We start from the raw sequence: 22,392 nt of genomic DNA on the forward strand, positions 1-22,392 counted from the left end.
GGATGGAGTTCACTTGTTGCAAAAGCTGCTGGTCCCTTATGTGTGTCACTGCTTTTGGGACTCTGGGTTTGTGTAGAGCTTCTGCAAGATCTAGAGATTCATTCATACAGTGCTTGGGCTGTCAGACCATTAATGCTGGGTATTAGAAACCCAAATCCAGAAAATCTGTATCTCAGAAGTGTCACTGATGTTATGATGTTACCCAGTTGCTATGTGCCGTAGTGATGCACTTCCCATTCCACTCTTTACCTCTCTGTCGCAGTGTCAGGGAGCTGGGTGGGAAAACAAGATTTATCACTGAAAAAGGAATTAATAAACAAACTATAACTAATATGTTATGCTAACATAATCTTAATCAGGTAATTATTAAAGGGCTACTTGGCCTTTAAGGATATTGATTTAATGGGAATTAATTTAATGTTTGAACACAGTTTGTGTAACATTATCATTGGTAGTGATGCAGAAAATTGGACTGTCAGCTCAGCTGAAAAGAGGTTAGCTTTTCCATTATCACACTGGATCCCAATGCTTATGGAATGCAGTTAATAGACCTCTATTTTATTATTTCAATATATATTTAAATGTTTTGGTTTTATCTAAAAGTACCTGAGTAGAAACAGTGGGTGAAAGTATTTATCACTGTGGTGTTTTTTAATCAGGGGCTTGAGCTCCTGTCTAACTTAGACTTATGAAAGTTCATTGGATCTTGTATTTGACTTGCCAGTCCTTCTTCCTTTCCTTTCTCCGTCGAGCCATAAACATACTCTTTCTTTCTTTCTATTTTCGGCCTTTCTATCCTCCATGCTGCTCATCCAGTATAGGATAAAGCAACAAAAATACTTAAAAGGGATATGTTTATAGTTTTGAAAAAGATACCAGCATAAAAAGATGAAGAGCAGGCTCAGTGCACTTCTGCAGGATGTTATAAACATAATATTTTGAGACGATATGGTGCACATTCTAGTCACACCTTAGAAGTTCTTTCTTGTGACCCATTCAGTTTTGAATTGGGAATAGTGTACCGAATAGAAAGCCATTGTGGGATGAGATATGTGGGTGTAACTCCTGTTTACTTGCTGGATGTTGTTTCTGCTTATCCCAGGACTCAATTTGATCTTAGGTGTCAGTATAATGCAGATTAGTTTCCCCCTTTATAGTACTTCTAACAATTAGCTATTCAAGATGTATACACATATGCATGCACAGGGAGAAGGGGAGGTCATGCTTTTAACAAGTGATTGGGGGGGAAAAACATGGATTGAGGCCATGTCTGGTAGACTTTTGCAGAGAGATTCATTTTCAAACAAGTTTCAGAGTAACAGCCGTGTTAGTCTGTATTCGCAAAAAGAAAAGGAGTACTTTTGGCACCTTAGAGACTAACCAATTTATTTGAGCATAAGCTTTCGTGAGCTACAGCTCACTTCATCCGATGCTGTTTAGTCTCTAAGGTGCCACAAGTACTCCTTTTCTATTTTCAAACAAGTTTTCAATAGAGGAATTCTAGAACCAGTCTTGCCATGTCTTGGCAGGGTGTTCCAGAGTGCAGAGGTACAATGACAAAGAGATTAAGCCCTTCTGTCCCCAGACTGAAACCCCACACAGCACAGGCAGCAAGTTGTCCGAACATGGTATCTGAAGAAATTTGTCAAGCAGATACCAGGGACTGAAGTTCATAAATCAGTGTAGTTTAGCAGTAGGGCCCAAATGCTAGACACACCACATCACAAACAAGAGCAGCTGCTCCTAGAAGATTTCGTAGACAAGGGACTTACTACTTTACCAATCACAGGAAAATGCCTGCAAGAACTGAGAAAGAAGCAAGAGGCAGATGAATTACTGAGCCATGTCATGACTATCTAAAGAGGACTGGAGAAAAACAGACCAAGTCAGAAATCACTCTGAAGACATACTGGACAGTTTCTGTGGATCTTACCTATTGTTGGAGTCCAGACCAATTATCGCTATATCAGTGCAAAAGGAAAGCCTTGACACAATGCATGAGGGACACCGAGGCATTACAAAATGCAGGGAAAGAGCTAAACATTCTGTTTGGTGACCTGAGCTGAGAAAACAACTACAACAGCAAGTTGAGAAATGTGATATTTGTGCTCGCTTGAGAACCAATCCCCCAGAACCATTATTACAATCTCCTATATCAGAAGGGCCATGATGATAGTCCAGTGTGATCTTTTCTATCTGTTGATGATTAATTACTTCTCAAGAAAAATTGAAATTGTCAGGTTGTTCAACACTGCATCAAGTGCAGTTGCTGAAAGAATAAAAACCCATCTTTGCCTGTTTTCAGATTCCAGAGTAAGTCATTTCTGACATTGGTTTTCAATTTTCCTCTGAGATTTTTAAGAGGTTTGCAGATACCAATGGTCAAGTCTAGCCTCCATTTTCCCTAGAGCAGAGTTTCTCAAACAGGGGGGTGGTCCCTCCCTGGTGTGGGGGGGTATACAATATATTCTGTGGAGGAGGCGTGAGAAGCTTTAGGGGGGTAAATTTACTGAACACATTTTACCCACAGTAATGAATAAGTGTCAAAGCGGATTCCTCCAGACATATCCAGTCCTCAGATGGCGCTGTGCATTGACAGATTTCTGTTATGCTTGCATAGCATTACACAAAGTTGTTACTATCTGTACCTTAATCCATTTGCTCTGACATGGTGTGCACATTAATTTGTACTCATAGACCATATCCACAGTTTTCCTTTTGCTCTTATTATGATGGGCCATTGGCTCTGTTTGAATCAATACCTTACTGTTTTTAATATTTAGTGAGAGTTGCATGTTGATTTTTTTTTATCGGTATACGTGCTTGTGTGGTGGGGGGCGGGGTGCACGTAAACTACTACACATACAAAGAAGGGGGTGCAATCAAATAAGTTTGAGAATCACTGCCCTAGAGTAATGGTGGAACAGAATATGAGGTAAAGACAATGAAACAACTTTCTTCTAACTCTTCAGATCCTCATCTTGCCCTTTTGGCTTACCAGTCAATACCTCTAGCAAGTGGATTCAGCCCTCCAGAACTATTCACAGGAAAGAAGCTGAGTTCCACTATCCCAAATATTCCTTCTCAAATGGACCCTTATTAGCCTGACTTCCTGAGACTACAAAAGAAGATTAATGTAAAACCTGTCAGAAGCAGGACTTTGGCAAGTACCACAGAGTCAAATCCTTGAGAGTACTGAATCCAGGAGATCCTGTCTAGGTGAAAGATTCTCAAGAAAAGGCGGGGGGGGGGGCAGTGCAGTGATGTGCAGGAACCCCTCGCTCCTACTTTGTTAGCGTGCCAACAGGAATCATCCATCAGAGCTGGTGTCATTTTGTTGGGTCACCAGGTGGACATCCACCTGATTGATACCGTGACTGAACCTGTGAAATACTCTTTCTACCCACATAGAATGAGGAATGACATAAGATCTTGAGAGGTCAAGAAAATCAGAAGACTGGTAGACTAATGTCTTAAAAGGGCAGAATAAATCCCAGACCCAAGGCTGAAGGTTCAAGCAACCTACCGTGTCCTTCTCAGGCCTTGTGGTGATATTTCATTCCTACTACTTGTTGTTCTTTAATGAAAAGTTTGGATGAAGGTGTCACAAACCTGTCCTCAGCAGGGTGCCCCCTGTAGGAGCTACATGGTGAAGTAAACTAAACATTCTGCATTCAGCAAACAGGATTAAATAAAGGTAGGAAGGAAATATCCCATTATGGACGGAAAAGAAAATCTGTAGCCGTCTTTGGTCAGGATATTGGCTTCTCTTACTTTAGAGGGTCTTAGAAGTGTCAGAGTCCCCTTCAGAGTTCCTGGGTCTCCATTACAAGTCTTAGTCTCATTCCCCTTCTTCGCTCAGGGGATCTGTGGCCTCCTTCCACAAACTCAGGGACTCTGGCCTCTCTCTCTTGGAGCTAGGAAGCACATCAGTCTGTTCCCTTGGCAGGGTGGCCCCTATCTGAGGGTAGTTCCCTTCTTTTAGCGCCTCCTCCAGTCCTCACATAATTAGCAGGTGCAAAGGGGCGGGGCCACTCCAACCCAAAGCAGCTCCTTAACCCCTTACATGCAGGTGTGGGGTTCGTGTACTCTGTTATAAAAGGTTTTATCACCCTTTACTTTTCAGAAAGTGGAATGCATTTGTGAACTTTTATAACCACTATTCAGAATGGCCCCTGAGGGAATATAGCAAGGAGGTAAGAGTCTGTGTACACAGGAAATTAACAGTCTTGCATTCACCCTGAGCATGTTCTGGGTCTCTGTAATCTCTCCATTAACTGTGGGCCATACCCTGAGCTAACTTAAAGTCAATGGTAGGACGGTTGCTTGAGCGTGCAGCTGAGCATCTGGCCCTATGTCATCTTCTAGGTTAGGAAAGCCCATAACAGACTTTGGGCACTACTACAATTTAAATAATAATGCATGATCAAGTGCCACCTCTTTAGAAAATGAGAAGAAAACAAGAAATTGCTTTACCCAACAACTCTTGAGTTCAAGACATTGTATAGTAATATAGTGTCTGTGCCCCTCCACAGTTTGCTGTTTGAAAGAGCACAGTTAATCTGAGAACCAAATGATCTGAAACTTTTCATTGCTGAAAAATGACTACATTCTGGGGTAGAAAGGAAGAAAGAAAGAAAGCTATGGTGAACACTTGTATGTATAGGACCCTGTAAAAACTGGCTGCTGGTCCTTCCTCTCGCTCAGTTCCTTTCCAACAATCATTCCCTGAAATCTGTTAATATTTGAAAGGTTGGGTAACTCAACTACTGATTTACAAATTTTATTTATATCCGTGTGAACTAAGGAGGTGACCCTAATTCAAGGAGCCATATTCTTCCCTTGTAGGATACAAGTAACAACTCACTTGATTTTAATTTTATCCCACAGTGCGAGAGTCCAACCTCAGCATCCCACATGAGATGGAGATTTATGTACTTAGAAAAATTCAAGGAGGCATGACAAAATATGGATGAAAAATGAGAAGACTAGAATAAGAGCTCTTTATTGTGAGAGATATTTCAACAACTTCTGAACTTCAGTTTTGTTACAGCTGGCAGAAATAGAATCATAGGACTGGAAGGGACCTCAAGAGGTCATCTAGTCCAGTCCCCTGCACTCATGGTAGGACTAAGTATTATCTAGACCATCTCTGAAAGGTGTTCGTCTAACCTGCTCCTAAAAATCTCCAATGATGGAGATTCCACAACCTCCCTGGGCAATTGATTCCAGTGCTTAACCACCCTGGCAGTTAGGAAGTTTTTCCTAATTTCCAACCTAAACCTCTCTTCCTGCAATTTAATCCCATTGCTTCTTGTCCTATCTTCAGTGATTAAGAACAACAATTTTTCTCCCTCCTCTTTGTAACAACCTTTTAAGAACTTGAAAACTGTTATCATATCCCCTCTCAGTCTTCCCTTTTCTAGACTAAACAAACCCAGTTTTTTCAATCTTCCCTCATAAGTCATGTTTTTTAGACCTTTAATCATTTTTGTTGCTCTTCTCTGGACTCTCTCCAATTTCTCCACATCTTTCCTGAAATGTGGCTCCCAGAACTGGACACAATACTCCAGTTGAGGCCTAATCAGCATGGAGTAGAGCAGAAGAATTACTTCTCATGTCTTGCTTACAACACGCCTGCAAATACATCCCAGAATGATGTTCGCTTTCTTTGCAACAGCATTGCACTGTTGACTCATATTTAGCTTGTGGTCCACTATGACCCCCGGATCCCTTTCCGCAGTACTCCTTCCTATTTTTTATGTGTGCAGCTGATTGTTCCTTCCTAAGTGGAGTACTTTGCATTTGTCCACATTGAATTTCATCCTATTTACTTCAGACCACTTCCCCAGTTTGTCCAGATCATTTTGAATTATAATCCTATCCTCCAAAGCCCTTGCAACTCCTCCCAACTTGGTATTGTACTCAAACTTCACATGTACCCTGTCTGCCATTATCTAAATCATTGATGAAGATATTGAACAAAACTGGACCCAGAACTGATCCCTGTGGGACTCCACTTGTTATGCCCTTCCAGCATGAATGTGAACCACTGATAACCACTCTCTGGGAACGGTTTTCCAACCAATTTTGCACCCACCTGATAGTAGTTCCATCTAGATTGCATTTCCCTAGTTTCTTTATTTGAAGGTCATGCGAGACAGTATCAAAAGCTTTACTTAAGCTTTACTTATCAAAAGCTTTACTTTTACCACATCTAGCACTTCCCCCCTATGCACTAGGCTTGTTACCCTGTCAAAGAAAGCTACCAGGTTGGTTTGATATGATTTGTTCTTGACAAATCCATGCTGACTGTTACTTATCACCTTATTCATACACTCTTCTTTGGCAGTACAAAATTTTTTGTTCTGTGCTGGATTATGAATTTCCAGTTTAAAATTGGAGAAATTATACAGAATTCTGAAAGATTTTGTATTGTTTCACATAACTGAAATTCCCAAGATATACAAATTCTGCAGCCTTTTTAACAATATAAACTATCACCTTCTCTCCCCTTCCTCCCCCCAAAAAATTGTGAGAAACGTCCTTGTCACAGGAAAAACACAAGAGACAAGTTAGTCTAAACTGTTCCCAACAGACCTGCATGTAATGTAAACTGTGCTATTCTGTTCTATAGAATCTAGGGCTTTCTATCCTATCCTATCTAATCCTATTCTATTTTATTCGACCATTCCAAGGATTAGATTGGCTTGAGCTGGTTGAAACATTTTTGGCAAAAGGAAATGTTGAAGCATAGCAGTTCTGTTTACTTTTTTTGGAGGGGAGGGCAGTGCAGTGAGAGGTGTGCACTTCATAGCCTGGTGATTAAGGCACTGGTTTCGGATGAGGGAGATCTAAGTTGAAGTCTGTGCTCTGCCTCATTCAGAATGATCTGGGATGAAAAACTCTGTCCTGAAGCAGGGTCTCCCACATCCTAGGTCAGTGAAAACTTTTTGTTTTTGGTCCAAAACCAGACATTGTACACAATTCTAGTTTTTGTGAGAACGTCCAAGTTTGTTTTTGCTCCATGGCAAAATGAAAACAAATTTTGAAACCTCAAATGTTGCTACAAAACGGAATTGTTGTCCTGCAATCAGCTGTCATTCTGACCCGATTCCTATCCTTTGTGAGGAGCGGTGCACAGCTGCATCTCCCTAGGAGGAGCCCTGACAGTTTACAATCCCTTCCTTAGCCCCCATGGTGGATTTATTGTGCCCATTCAAAGTGCCACACCTTACCGCCCCCTGTGCTGACTCAGCTCAGCTGGCCAGAACTTTGAGGGGCAGAGCCAGGGGCTCCCCCTGTTTCCCACCAACTTGTTCATAGCAGAGAAAATCCGTCCCCCAGAGTCTGAGCTCCTCCTCCCCCAATCCCCAAGTATGGGAAGGCCATATGGGACAGGAAATTTCTGCACCAGTTGCTAACTGCATGGCTGCTTAATGGCAAATGACTGTCCTGCCCCAATAGAGCAAACTTATCAGATTTCATGCCAAAAAGAAAAAAAAGTCATGTTTGTTCCACTAAAGCTATTGAAAAAGGTGCAGGATGCTCGCCATAATACAGCTACCCCTTTGCTTGAATTATGGTTGCATAGTAAATTTCTTTTTGTGACTGTTACACTTATGTGTTTAATTTCTAAATATTACACATTACCATTGTGGATGTTAAATCAATATTAAATCAGCTTGGGAGCCTTGTTTTCAGGCTCTGACATTGGGATCTATATGTCCACTATCTACGTGTCTAGTGTCACAGATGACATCATTTTCAGCAAGATGGCTGCCTCCAGCCAGCACTGGACTTGCAAATGCCAACTGTAATTGCAAGTTTAAAAATAAACATTTCACCATTTATTCACAGTGACAAGGGCTTTTTTGTTTGTTCTGTGATCTTTCATTGTTATGAGCTGGGCAAATGAGTACAGCTTTCCTTGAAACCAGCAACTGACATACCCTTGAAAAACAAGGTGGTTGCATACCACTCTAACTGTTTTGAATGATTCACATTTGGTCCCATGCTACAGAGTAGCAGGTTGTCTCTGGGCTGTGGTACATGGTGTCTGTGCCATTCTTCAGCTAGCTAACCCCTCTTCTCACCAAGAGCCTCACCTTATTTTATTCTTCATTCTCAGCAGTCTTCAAACCTCCTGACTAAAAGAGAGAATAACTTAAAGTATTGGAAACTTGTATTGGAATTTTACAGGATTCACATTATCCCTCAGACAATATTGTCTTCTCTGATCTTTGTGTCTGTCCAATAATGTATTAGGTTGTTCCAGTTTGTCAGGACAATATGATTTTTGCCCCAGCCTGCTGATACATCACTAGAAGAATTGGCAAGGAAAGGGGAATAAACAGAAACACATGTAGCATACTACGGATGATTTGACTTTCTGAAGTAGGCAAGAATACATACAAATTCAGGTCATTTCTAGGCATAATTAAGGAGAGCCATTTTAGATAAAGGAGGTGGCAGGACTAAACGTATTCTCTTTCTCCATCGTGTCTATGATAACATAAGTCTTATTAGCAAATTTCCAGTATAGTTTACTTGGGAAAACATCTTTTTAAATATTAGAGTGACAAGTAGAGTGAGATAATATCTTTTATTGGACCAACTTCTCTCCGATAAAAGATATTACGTCACCCACCTTGTCTTTCTAATATCCTGGGACCAACATGGCTACAACAACACTTTTAAAAATTATTCTTCATTCATAGTGTTTCGCTCCTAAACACAGTGTGAAAAATTAAATATGGATTCAATTTAAGTGATTTTCAGTGAACATAAAAGGAGTGAGATAGATTTCACTGAAGACTGGATCCTGTATTTATCCACAAAACAATCACACAAGCACAATCAGTGGCAGTATGAGCTTTCCCCCACACCATCCTACCAATATGGAAGGGGAAAGACTCGAGGATATTTCATGTCCGTATTCATTAATGTCAGACTTGAGTGGAAGTTATGGATGCACAGAACTTTCCAGGATTGAGCTCTAAGTGCTTAGCCTCTGGTAAAACTGTTAACGGAGTGCTAATTAGTGGTGCTTTTTGTTATAGGGACATTCATGTGTCCTTTTGGAACTGGACTGAGACCAACCAACTCATTTCACACAGATCACCTAACATCTATCAGACGGTAATGACTTTCAATCGTTACCAACATAGGGCTATATTCTACTCTGTGTTTTGCTGGTGTGATGTGAGAGGAAGGTGACAGGATACAAAGTCTATATATATATATATAGATATATATATATAGCCCCATATATGTTATGTGTATTTTAATATATGTATAGTAATATAATATTGTAGATAATATATTTTGTGGCATATATTAGGAACCCCTAATGGACAAAAGAGCACGAAGGAAATGGTGTCCATAAACCACAGCCCCAGTGGGCCTGCATATAAATCTCTCCTGGTTGGTCTTCATGGCTGTCTCCCTACTACATATGCTACAATCATTACCAACTAGTGCTAACTGGGTATCCAAAATGCTCCTTTCCATACCAACAGAAATGTGCACCCAATAATGCATCTACCAGACTCACCCCATAAAATCCTGGCAGGATTTTAAGAAGAAAGGAGGCATCTGCCAGCTTTTCTGCTCCCCATAGGAGCACTAGCCAGCAGAGGACTTGATCCTCGGACTACATATGCACTAATGACAAAAGGCTCCATAACCCATTGCCACTATCCTGAACCACTCAGTTCCTCCCTGCCCAACCAAAACAGTGAGTTTAGATGAAAACAAAGCTGTGTTTTCTCTCATAAGGTTAGAAGTCATAATAAGTGAAATGTCTGAGCTGACTGTACAAGAACAAAAGACACCATAGCATGAAATCCTTCTGTTTCATCTGCCTAGTAAAACGCCAAAGAAAGGATCTTATGGCAGCAAAATGTCTCTTTCAGTTTCTGCTCTTCTTTTGGGAGGGAATGAGGAGCTTGACTCTATAGCTGAGAGAAAGCATTGTAATGCAATTGCTGTCTGTGCTTTCTCAAAATGCCTTTTTTAAACACATCAGTGTAAAGGATGGGGTCTGAGTGAGATTGGGGTACATTTCATACCAGTGAAGTTCAGAAGTATTTTGAAACACACACACTACAAAAATGGTGAAAAGCTGTACCAGCATATACGAAAATGTGTGCTGCATGCTGATATGTGTTCTCAAACTGCAGTCATTAACTATTGATGGTGTAAGCTGCAGCTCTGTTGATTAACGGTAGGTCTTTCACAAACAGCTGTGTGCACTACAGAGACTTCCTGCTGAACCACACATTTTCAGATATTTTAAGCCTCCTTAATAATGTGGGTTTGAAAGAAGAATGCACAGAAGTGAGGGGTGGGAAGAAACTTCTGATGGAAAGAAGGCCCACTTTGAGCAGTACCAGGATGCTGGTGGGGGAGTCACATAAAAATGGTTAGATCAGCTCCCCAATGAGTAGGATCCTTGTTTGAGAATTTCAACTGTGTATAAAAAGCAGGTGGGTGACTTTCAATGGTCCTCTTCTTTCTGCCAACTCATTTCAATTAAAAACAGTGGGAAGCTACTTTTAGTTTTATTCATGAGGTTGAAAAATGAAATTGCAAGCAGGGCTAAGAAATTGCTGGCGTCCCTTTCACCCCCCACCTATTTCAATTTAATTCAGAGCTAAACTGCAGGGATTGGCACCTGAAGGTTAAAAGAACAATCAGCCTGTTGGGTTAATTTGGTATCTCTGTCTATTTTCATTTGATTGTCATTTACTTTTGGTTGAAAGATTCCACATGCATTACAAAAAGCCCTGTAAAGTGGAAATATCCCATTAAAGGATTTCATTTACAACTTGTGCTGGACATGAAACCAGGTCTTCAGAAGTTAAAGTTAATTCTGGTCTTAAAAATGTCCTAATATTGAAATAGCATCTACTGATATGATCAGGAGATTCTTATTTCAGATAATTATACGGCATATTGGAAATGGGAGGAAATCTATTTCTGACTGCATGAGTCTAACGTAGATCTTGTCTTTTTTAATACTGGAGTTTTTAAAGGGCAGTGGAACCTGCTTATAATTAATTCAGGTAGAGTGAAACACAATGTATAGTGAAGCAGAATAAAAGCCTTGTATTCTTTTAAAACATTGCAATGCACAGTTGCAGCTAGCTGTCATATGTACAGATGTTAACAAAACTGTGAAATTGTCAGCAGTATTCAGAGATTAATTAAAATTCTAGGTAGACTCAAATTGCAACTGAAAATGATCTTCTTCTCATTTATACTTAAAATGAGTGTAACTGTAATTTACATGAACTCTAAGACCACTTTACACTGCCAGAGCAGTGTTAAGAGGTTTAAGTGCAAGTGAAAATGAAGCATAAAGTTTTTATAGCTGTTTCAACCTATAGTAAGCTGTCAGTGCTTATGGAACCCCTTTGATCCTTGTAAAAATCTAGTGGCTGAATCTAGGTTGTGTTTTTAAGAGTGGTAAAGAAAATACATAGAAATAAGTTTGAGCTGAATATCATTTTACAAAACTTGGATAAAAACAATTATGCTTTTTTCTTCTCCCTTGGGTTTTGCAAAAAGGCTAAATACAGTTGGACTGTTTATTTCAATTTTTTTAAAAACAAATTAAATCTCTGGTGCTGGATTTATCTGTGCAAAATACCAGTTTGAGGTTGCCTTTATTTCTGGTGACCATTAGTGTCATTCTCTGAATGCTCTGTGTGATAAGAAAGTTGTGTAACCGAAATTATGAGATTAGATTATAAATTAGCATTGTTAAAAGAAAGAGGGGAAGTGAGGAAAAACTTGAATGCCCAATAGAAATTCTGAAAGTAAAGGAGAATGAATTTCTAAGAAACATAAACAGGTCTGGTTGTCTAATCAGAAATTCCTGTTCTTGTAATGGATTTTGGAATCCAGAACATGCACACACCAACTGGAAGGGAGAAAAGTTGACAAACTCTGGGTGGGATTTTCAAAAGCACTTGGCATTGACCTGATGCTGCTTCCACTGAAGTCAAACTAAAACTACCATTGATTACAGCATGAGGAGAACTGGCCAACAGAGTACTCTTAAAATCCTGCTCAGAAAGTTTATGTCCGTTTACCACTCTTTTTGACCAGTCATTTCTAAAGGACAAAAGGAAAGAGAGACCTGTAAGGAGAACTATTTGAATTGGAGTTTGTCTGAGAAAACTTTAACATGAACAGCCTGTGTATAAAACAATCAGACTTCCAGGTATGCAGTCGCTAGGGAGAAGAACAGGATGAGCGTCGTAGACAATCAAGAAAACAGGTTAACTATGATTGCATACTGCACTATTTGTCTATCTTTGGTTATTTCTAGCTTTGACAATTTCTGTCCCCCAGAATCCAGAGCTTTATTTTTTTAGACACTGATTTTTCTTTCATTCTTCCTGTGTGATTTTGAATGAACTCATTTAAATAGAAAAGAATTACTTCAAAAATGTCAGACCAATGTGTGGGCAGAAATTGTTTCTTTAAAGAATGACCTATATGCTTATTGCTAGATTATGTCTTGGTGAATGTTATGCTTTTGGAACAACCCAGCATAGCTCTGATCATTTAGCATGCCTGCCTATTGACAAAATTAGAATAAATTAAGCTGTGTAGTAGTTCTGAGTGCTGCAAAACAAATTCGGTGTGCCACCTCAAGATGGGTACATTTCATTGCTGGTGAAGTTACTGGTTACTTAGCTAACAAGGTAGTTGAGGTTCAAATAATATTTGTAAAGCACTTTTGAAATAAACAGACTATACAAAATACTAGTCTGTTGTTCTACTTCAGTGTAAATGGAGTTTCTGTCTATCTGAGCTCACTTTGAGCAGATTCTATGTATATGCACGACATCTGCAACAGCACATCTGGCTATCAGCACAGCTGTGAAAAAGTTGTGCTTTTGTTTTGTTTTTTGTTTTAAGAAACTGCATCAGCTCCAAAGCACAGGGAGAGCTGAATTAAAGGTGTTAACAAAATCTGTAAGGGAAAAAAAATCCATAGGTGCTTAAATATGCTGTTTTTGTTCTGAGCTCATGAAATCTGTTTCCCATACTGGACTGACTGTCAGATGAATCACAGTTAAATACACAGTGATGAAGGAGTTCATAGAAAGCCTCTTGGAGTGGAGGTGTGGGCTTCCTTTAACGCTCTTCATTGCATCGAAATTATGTTTCAAGTCCTGCTCACTTTACTAACAGAAGTATTCCAACGATGTCAGCGACACTGTTTACATAATCAAGGCATGAGAAGTGACGGTGTGGCTCTGCATCATGCAAATGAGAGCTCTAATTTTTCTTCTTCTGTCCAACAGGAGGAGAAGTTCCATATACAACACTGGCAACCCGAATGATGATGGGCGCCTGGTGGCTTTTTGCTTTGATTGTCATCTCATCTTATACAGCAAACCTAGCAGCTTTTCTCACAATCACTCGCATTGAGAACTCCATTCAGTAAGTGGACAAAGAACAGATGGTGTGTGTGTGTGTAAGCCTATGAAAAGGTGGAAACCCTGAGAAAAACACTCTAGCCAATATCCTTTGGGGCAGAATGTCTCGCAGATCAATCTAAATGGTCAGTTACTGCAAGCTAATTACTCTTCTCGGGCACAAAAAAGTTTGTCCCTGAGATGTATGCATATTCTAAAGGAAATTGTTACCGTCTACATGGTTTGAGGAAGTGGAAACTGGAACAGTTATTTACTGTCTGTGGTTGTCAGACGTCCCCTGCAAAAAGTTGCTATTATATCAGTGTTTGAAATGGAAGAATAAGTATTGAAGGGCTCCCCCTCTACACTCTCCAGTTGTAATCAGCACCAAGAGTCTGTATCCTGACCTTTGATGGGAATTAGTCAAAGAGTTTGCTGTTTCTGAGAGTTTAAGATGAAACTCCCCTTTTTCTGCTAGGGAAACGCAATCAAATGTGTTAATGTGAATGAATAAATAAAATTAACAGACCCATTTCCCATTCTCTCCTTCATTTTAAGCTCGTATTTTTGCCATATCGTTTTCGTCTCATTTTCTTCTTGCAACCTGTCTGCTACTTTCTCCTTTCCCTTTGTATTTACTCTCCTTTTCCTCTCTACGTCCCCACATCTTGTTATTTGTCTGTCTGTCTCCCAGGATTGCTCGTGTCTTCCCCTGTCTAAGAGTATAGTTACACTGCATTCTGAGGTGTGGTTGCAGGCTGAGTAGACATGCCTGTGTTTGCAAGGATAAAAATAGCAATGATGATACAGCCACACAGTCCTCAGCGTGAACTGGCAGCACGAGTACATACCATGGGGCCACCGTGTGCTTTCACAGACCACACTGCAGCCTGTACGCCCGTCTAGATGGCTATTTCTAGCTGTGCTACCATGGCTAAAGCTGTCACAGGTGTGTCTACCCAGGCTTGGTCACACCTTGGATTGCAGGGTTGGCATACCCTTAGTTACCTTAGCATAAAACCGGGGTGAGGGCATGCCTCCTTTTTCAACCAAATACCACTCTTTGTATTACTTTTCTTTGCAATGCTGTTCATTTTGTGCCAACTGGCAATATTAAAAGTAAAGCTGCATGGTCATAAAATACCTGTTAGCTGCATCTATTAGTCACACTGACCCATTGTACTGAAACCTCATTTGAAGACAGTAATTCTGGGAATGACTTTTAAATCAAGACAGTCAGCATTTCCACATCAAAACATTGTGGTCAAATTGGGAATAACAAAGAGCAGAGCGTAACTGGTATGTCCCTTAAACCTGTCTTAATGCCAAGATCTTAAGAACATAATTTTCATTATAGATACATAACTCCTAAAATATTATCCATACATACATTTTGCAACCAGCGGGCAACTGATTCTTGGCAGAGACCTCACATGCCACCGTTCTGTGAACTATTATGCAGGTATCCAACCCAGGGGGGTCCCTGTAAAACCCTATGCATCCCCCCAAAAAAGTGCCCCTGTCCTGTTCAAATCCCTTCTCCTTATTGCGAAGAGGGAGGAATTGAACTATAATCTCTCACATTTTGGGTGAGTAACCTAACCACTGGGCTAAAGATTATGAGGGATGCCTCTAACACCTACTCTCCCACACGGCTGTTTTGTATGTGGAGTTAGGCCATTAAGCTATTAGCCAGGATGGGTAAGGAATGGTATCCCCAGCCTCTGTTCGTCAGAGAGTGGAAGGAGAGATCACTTGATCATTACCTGTTAGGTTCACTCCCTCTGGGGCACCTGGCATTGGCCACTGTCAGTAGACAGGATACTGGGCTGGATGGACCTTTGGTCTGACCCAGTATGGCCATCCTTATGTAGGCACCTTACCTTGGTCTCTCAAATAACATGTTAGGTACCTAAGCCACCTCTCTTCCAGAAGAGAGTTCCCAGATGTGGATCAAAAAGAGAACTAGGCATCTTCCTGCAGCCTGGATTTAGGGGCCCTAACTCCATGAGAGGGGAGGGGCTTAGGACACATCCCTTTTGTTGGCATCTCCTATTGCTTATCTTAGCCAGCTCCCTACCTAGCATGCTGGCTTTTGTTGATCCCATTCTCAGAAGCCTCTCTCTCCCCATTCAATGTATAGGAATAAAGGGAGCCTAGGTGCCTAACCCAGGATTTGAGCATTCCAGAGCTTTTCTAGGTGCCTAAACCATGGGTGTTGCAATACTCCCCATTGCCAAACCTAAATCCCTTTGTGGATCTGGGCCCTAATCCTTTTAGGTCGATTGATTGTGACTAAGCTGTGCCTGTTCTGTGAATAAGCAGAAGACTTCATTTGGAACTTTCCACAAGTACTAAAACTTTGCATACAATATTTTTTAAAACCAAGAAGAATCAAGGGATGTGCCACCAAGTGATAGGCAAGTCTCAAAAGGCATGGATGTGCATTTGATTCAGATAAACATCCAAAAGTTTGCATGCTCATTGGCAGCTTATCTGAACATCTTCATGCTAGAAAAAGAGACTGGAATTCTCCTGAGGTCAGGCTTTCTTGTGAGGTTTCTAGCTCTTTTCTTTCTAGTTCTATTATTATTATTGTTGTTATTATTTATTGGTATGGTGGTAAGGCCTAGAGGTCTCCATCAGGTATCAAGGCCCCGTTATGCTAGGTGCTGTACACACATAATAAGCAAATGTCCCTTCTCGAAGGAGCTTACAATCTAGTATATAATGAGAGGATTAATTAACAGTCTCAGAACACCAACTGCTTAGCCGTTGTCAAGTGTTTTGTAGGCATTACCCCACAGATGAGTTTTAAAGAGGGATTTTAAGGAGAACAATGTAGTGGCTTTATGGATATTGACAGGGAACTGCTCCCATGCATAAGGAGCAGTGTCGGGAAAAAGCAAAAAAGTGAGTGAAGAAAAATTGGGCTAATGGGCTAATTGTTGACAGAGCAGAAGTGGGCTTGGTAACTTATTAGATCTGATAGGTAGAGCAGAACTAACCTGTGAAGGACCTTAAAGTAATGGGAGCTGTCCTTAGCACTTTTGAAAATCAGGCTACTTATTTAAGTGCTGAAATGAGTACCTAGGAGCCTCACTTCAAGCTCTCCTTTTTAAAAAAAATTCTTTTTCGCATCCACAAAGAGAGAGGACATAGTTTCTTTCCTTTTCCTGCTCCCATATAAATGTTTCTATTGTTCCCCTCTTGTGTGTGGCTACACCCTTTTGTACACTTCCCCTACTTATTTGTATTTAATGGTTCTTTCCAGACATTTTTCACATACCACAATTCATATTAAGCTAGGATGTCCCCAAACGCTTCCAAACAGCAGAGCTCTTACAGATTTGCTTTGAAGGAGAGCTACACTGGGGTTCATGTACTGTAATGACAATAGATATTTTCCTTCTCTGAAAGACAAGGTGCTCTTTACCCCCTTGCCTTGTACCTTGTCCATCCAAACCTTTAATAGTTGGCAAGCACTGTTAATACTTTCTGTCACAGCTGTCACTATCAAGCCTCAAATCACTTGTCTTGCTATGCCCTGTCTCCCAAGCGTGCCTCTGAATAAATCCTTAGAGCCCCAGGAGATGAAAAACACAACTTGCAGGCAACCTTTATCTGAATTAGAATAATAAATAAGGACTTTGATGTAAGCAATCAGATCAATTATTTGCCCCCTTATTAAGTGACTAATTGCTCTCTGACAAACAGCTACATGAAATAGTCAGTTCTGATAAAGCAGTCAACATAAATGGACACTATATTCTTTGCATTTTCTAAACTATATTTTGAATGTTTTAAAAACAGTTCTTGACACATATGAGCAACAAATTACAATTCCATTTAAAACACTGCCCAAGATTACGGTATAAGGCCCCACTGTAGGATTTGTTTTAAAGAGAGAAAGGGGGGTGGGGGCAAGTAAGAGTGAAAACAGAACACAACACAAAGAAAAGTAATTTTTTCTCAAAATCCAAAGTGCATAAAGAAATAAAGTACATACCAAAAAAAACCTCAGAGAAGAATGGGTCATAGTGATAGATCTGTCCACAGAGCTGAGGAAGCTTCTAAACTGTAAAATAATTTCACTTTTCTGCTAAGGGTTTGGGTTTTATTTTATTCTGTTGCATCTCAGCTGCTGGATTGTGAATGTCACACCGCAAATCTGTGCAGATGCAAATGTAAAACTTTATCCCTAAAGCAGATCATATACAAAATGAAGCCATAGGTTATGTGTCCTTGCTGAAGGATAGCTCAATGATCTCACTGATCTTTTCCATCTCTAACTCTTGTGGTTTAGCTATGATGCCCCCTACATAGAATCAGCAAGCTGGGAACTTCTATTTAACCATCAAAATAGGGGCAGGTGAAACACAGTTTCGGATTTGCTGTGGGTCACAGAATTTAACAAACGTGCAGAACTTGAACCCAAACCCCCCCTCCACCTCGCTGAATGGAGTGGCTATCACTGTTGTGTAGGGTAGTGGGATGGGGCTGCAGAGAACAAAGGTCATCCGCCATTTTGAAAGGCAGGGCACTAGACCGCATGGAGCCATAGGGTGCAGTTAAGCTCAGGTTCTGACTGCTTTTGTATTAGAGTTACGTAATGTTCAAATTAAATAATTTAGTTGTTTGTCCCTTAATAAGGAGATCAACACACTCCTCATCATCATACTTCTCCACTTCTGGCCCTACCTTATGCTACTGTTGCCAGCCTGTAAAAATGGAGTGAAACCAGAACTTTGTAGCTCACTCTTAATGCTGTTTCCACTCCCGATTATTCATATAGCTCTTTGGTTTACGTTTTTATACATAACAGAATTGCTTTTATAGTTATAAGATGTACAGGAAAACTGTTTTTTTCTCTTGCTACTTCTAAATGTACTTTTCTATGGCAGCAATTCCACATAGCTTTTATGCTAGCAGTTAGCAATACATGTCGGAAAATTGCTGTATTGGTTGTTATATTGGAAATTACATGGCTACACAGAGTCCTGTAAACTACTGATTACAATTTCACTAGGTGTTGTTGTTAGAAACTGGGGACTCAGTAAGAACTTCTCACTGTCCTATTCCAGTAAGGTGTATGGCACATAATTGAACAATTACGGGACATTATGATATATGACCTGTGACAGCATTTGTTACATTTCTGAGTGCTGCCAGGAGACACAGAAACTCATGAACAGCAGAAGCAGCAATCCAGAATTGGAGAATATAGTATCTTAAATGTTATGTAGTGCCTTTCATCAATTATGCCAAAGCTTTTGATGGATTATATACATTAAAACATCATTGAAGTGCATCTACCACTGGATGACAGTGGTAGGGAGAGAAAATTCTCATCTAGGACACCAGGCTAAAAGTCCCTCTTCTTAGGGAAAGTACTATGGGATTGTTAATGAAAACAAGACCTGATAACTGGATCAGACCCATGGTTCATCTCGCGCAATATGCGGTTTCTGACAATGGCCAGCATCAGATGCTTCAGAGGAAGGTGCTAGAAAACTTGCATTAGGCAAATGTAGGATAATGGGTCCCCCATTTTAGGTCTCCTCCTAATCCTTACATAATGAGATTATTTTAAACTCTGAAGCATGAGATTTAATAGCTCTTCCAAAATGTATGCAAACATTAAATATTGTAACTGGATATTCTTTTTATCCATATAAATATCCACTCCCTAGTTGAATCTTGTTACGGGTTTTTTGTTTTTTTGGCCTCAGCAGCATTCTGTAACAAAGAGTTCCACGTTCCACTGTTCTAGTGATGTATTGTGTGAAAAAGTATTTCCTGTCATGGGTTTTGAATTTTCCACCTTTTAATTTCATTAAATAGCTTCTTCTTTTCTTATGAGACAGGAAGAATGGAAGTCCCTGATCTACCTTTTCTAGACCATTCCATATTTTATATACTTTTATTATGTCCTCTCTTTATTCATTTCCTTTCTAAAGTAAACAATCCCAATCTTTCTAATTTCTCTTCATATGAGAGCTTTTCTATATTCTCAAGCATTTCGTTCTCTGGATCCACACTAACTCTGCAATATTCTTTTTGAGATGGGGTGATTATCAGATGAAGCTGTACCATTGACTTATATAAAGCAATTACAATTATAATATTCTTCTATTATTTTTCATTCCTAACTCCCTAATATCTTGTTTTCTTGTTTCCTTTTTTGATCACAGCTGCATACTGAATTGAGCTCTACTTTGAGCTATCCACAGAGATACCCAAGTTCCTTTCCTGAGATGATACTGTTAATTTAGAACCCTCTAAGGTGTATGAATAGTTTAACATTTTCACTCCAGTATGCATTACTTTTCATTTATGAACACTGAACTTCATTACCATTGTGTTGTCCCTTCACCTACCTTGGTTAGATCCCTCTGAAGTTCTTCATGGTCCTCTCTGGACTTCACTTCTCTTGGAGACACGAGGCTTAGGTGCAGTTTGGACATACCCATTGATTTACTTCTTGCTTTCCTGGTTCTGTTTTTGTTCAGCATTACACATGCCTTATGAGATTATTATTGTTTTCTTAAGTAGCATCCCTGCCACTTCTAAGGATTTTATTTCCTTGATTTTTGTCTTCAGGGCCTTTTTGAATACCCTTCTCTTTTACGTATGTCAAATGTGCCGCTTGGAGGCTGTTGAATCATAGAACAATAGAAGATTAGGGTTGGAAGAGACCTCAGGAGGTCATCTAGTCCAACCCCCTGCTCAAAGCAGGACCAACCCCAACTAAATCATCCCAGCCAGGGCTTGGTCAAGTAGGGCTTTAAAAACCTCTAAGGATGGAGATTCTACCACTTCCCTAGGTAACCCATTCCAGTGCTTCACCACCCTCCTAGTGAAACAGTGTTTCGTAATATCCAACCTAGACCTCCCCCACTGCAGCTTGAGACCATTGCTCCCTGTTCGGTCATCTGCCACCACTGAGAATAGCCTTGCTCCATCCTCTTTAAGTATCATAGGTTCATGTTTCCATTTTGAGTGGTTATAGGTGGATCTTTGCAGTTTGCCATTGTCTATTTCAGTGGCTCTCAAACGTATTTCATGGTGCCCCCTTCTTTGTGTCGTAGTAGTTTAGGCCTCACCACCACACAAGTACATATACCGATAACAAAAATCAACATGCAACACTCACTAAATATTAAAAACAGCAAGGCATTGGTTCAAACAGAGCCAATGTAATAAGAGCAAAACCAAAATTGCAAGTGTGATCAGTGCTTACAATTAAATGTGCACACTGCATCCTTGAAAACGGATTAACGTACACATGGCGATGACTTTGTATAATGCTATGAAATCCATCAAAATGCACAGCACCATCTAGAGTCAAATGCACAGTGCCATCTGAGGACTGGATATGTCTGGAGGAATGAGCTTTGCAAGTTATTCACTGCTGTGGGTAAAATGTGCACAGTATGTTGTTGTTTGTTTTCACTAAAGCTGCTCATAACCCCCCTCCCAATATATTCTATGCCCCTCCCCCAGGGCAGCCCACCCCCAGTTTAAGAACCTCTGGTCTAGTTTAAGGCTGCACACAGAGAGATCTTTTATTTGTCCTTAAATGTCATCCATTAGATTTGTGCAGTTACATAAAGGTAATTTGTGCCAGCAAAAGCCTTAATGGGTCGTCAGTGTTAGATATATTACAGCAGTCCCTCCGAACCTCTAATGAATGTCATTAAAGAAATCAAGGTATGGTTAAGTGGTACAATAGGATGAATAAACAGAGGCAAAGAGGTCATGTCTGGAGCCTTGAAGGGATCATAACTAAATCATTTTAAGGCCAGGGCAGATAAAGACATATTGTGGACACCTTTAGAAACCCCTACATTAGTTTACATATAAATTAGCTTTTGTGTGTGTATATACTCATAGACAAACACACACAGAGTGGATAAGGCTAAAGATGTTATCAAACTGAGCAAATTTATTGTGAACTCAAAGAAGTGGCAGCACATAAAAATAGAACAAAAGTCTCCAGCTTCTGAAAATGGTGCTATACAGCATTCCCAGTCTATTCTTAACCTGCTCTCTGTGCTCAGAGGTGCAAGTAGATTTTAATTCTTACCGATACAGTACCGAACCTCCCTTCCCCCCTGGTCCCCCCCCAAAAAAATGTTCTGTCTCTTGAGCGGATATCCATGGAGAGAAATCTGTATCCACTGAACCGCAGGGCTCTCCTGGGAACCACAGCGGAGAAAGGAGCAGAACGTGGGGCCGCTGCTCCCAGGATGCATCTGTACTATTCCCAGCCCTTCCACACAGCTGCGTCTCCTCCTTGGGGTCTGTACAGCCCCACTGGAGGACAGGGCTGGGGGCCATACAACTGCATTGGAGGAGCGGCAGCCCCATGTTCTGCTCCTTTCATCGCTGTGGTTCCCAGGAAAGCCCTGCGGTTCAGCAGATACCGATTTCTCTCTGCAGATATCCACATCCACGGGAATAAATTTGTATCTGCCCAGGGCTCTACAAAATTCTTGAAAATGTGTCTTTCCAGTACGGCGTACCAGCAATAAATGTCTTAATGGTATGGTGTACCTGACTGGACCAGCTTACTTGCACCACTGTCCATGCTGAGTGTATATCTTGCTGCAGTACATACCAACAGAGACAGCTGCTTTCTGGTGTTTAACATGCCAGCTCCAAATAATGCCTGGGCCTGGTGTCTAGGGCTATGTACATTGAGCTCTTTTTCTGACCTTTCTGATTTCAGTCTGCGAGTCCGCAGCAATTTGTAAAATAGAGGTCCATTGCTTCAGGCTATTACCAGGCTTTTATCTGATTTATTTTATATTTGTTGGAGTGGCTAAAAACACTCCCTTTTGCCCCACAAAAGAAAGCGGCCATCTCTTGAGAGCACACTCTTATTCCTTGGAATGTTCTCTTTTTTTCCTTCAATCTCATTTCCCCCCTTCACTTTGGCTTCACATTT

At 40.5% G+C, this 22,392-nt stretch overlaps 1 protein-coding gene across 2 annotated transcripts in view; it reads left to right on the forward strand.

Moving 5' to 3' along the window:
* Positions 1-22,392, forward strand: part of GRID2 (glutamate ionotropic receptor delta type subunit 2) — a 1,048,711-nt gene that overhangs the window by 879,823 nt on the left and 146,496 nt on the right. For both annotated transcript variants that reach the window (XM_084626026.1, XM_084626027.1), the window contains one exon: positions 13,326-13,464. In XM_084626026.1, the coding sequence (XP_084482152.1) occupies positions 13,326-13,464 (139 nt within the window). The remainder of the gene's footprint in view (positions 1-13,325; positions 13,465-22,392) is intronic.

Source organism: Lepidochelys olivacea (genome assembly GCF_965140295.1).
Source record: "Lepidochelys olivacea isolate rLepOli2 genome assembly, chromosome: 4".
NCBI lineage: Eukaryota > Metazoa > Chordata > Testudines > Cheloniidae > Lepidochelys > Lepidochelys olivacea.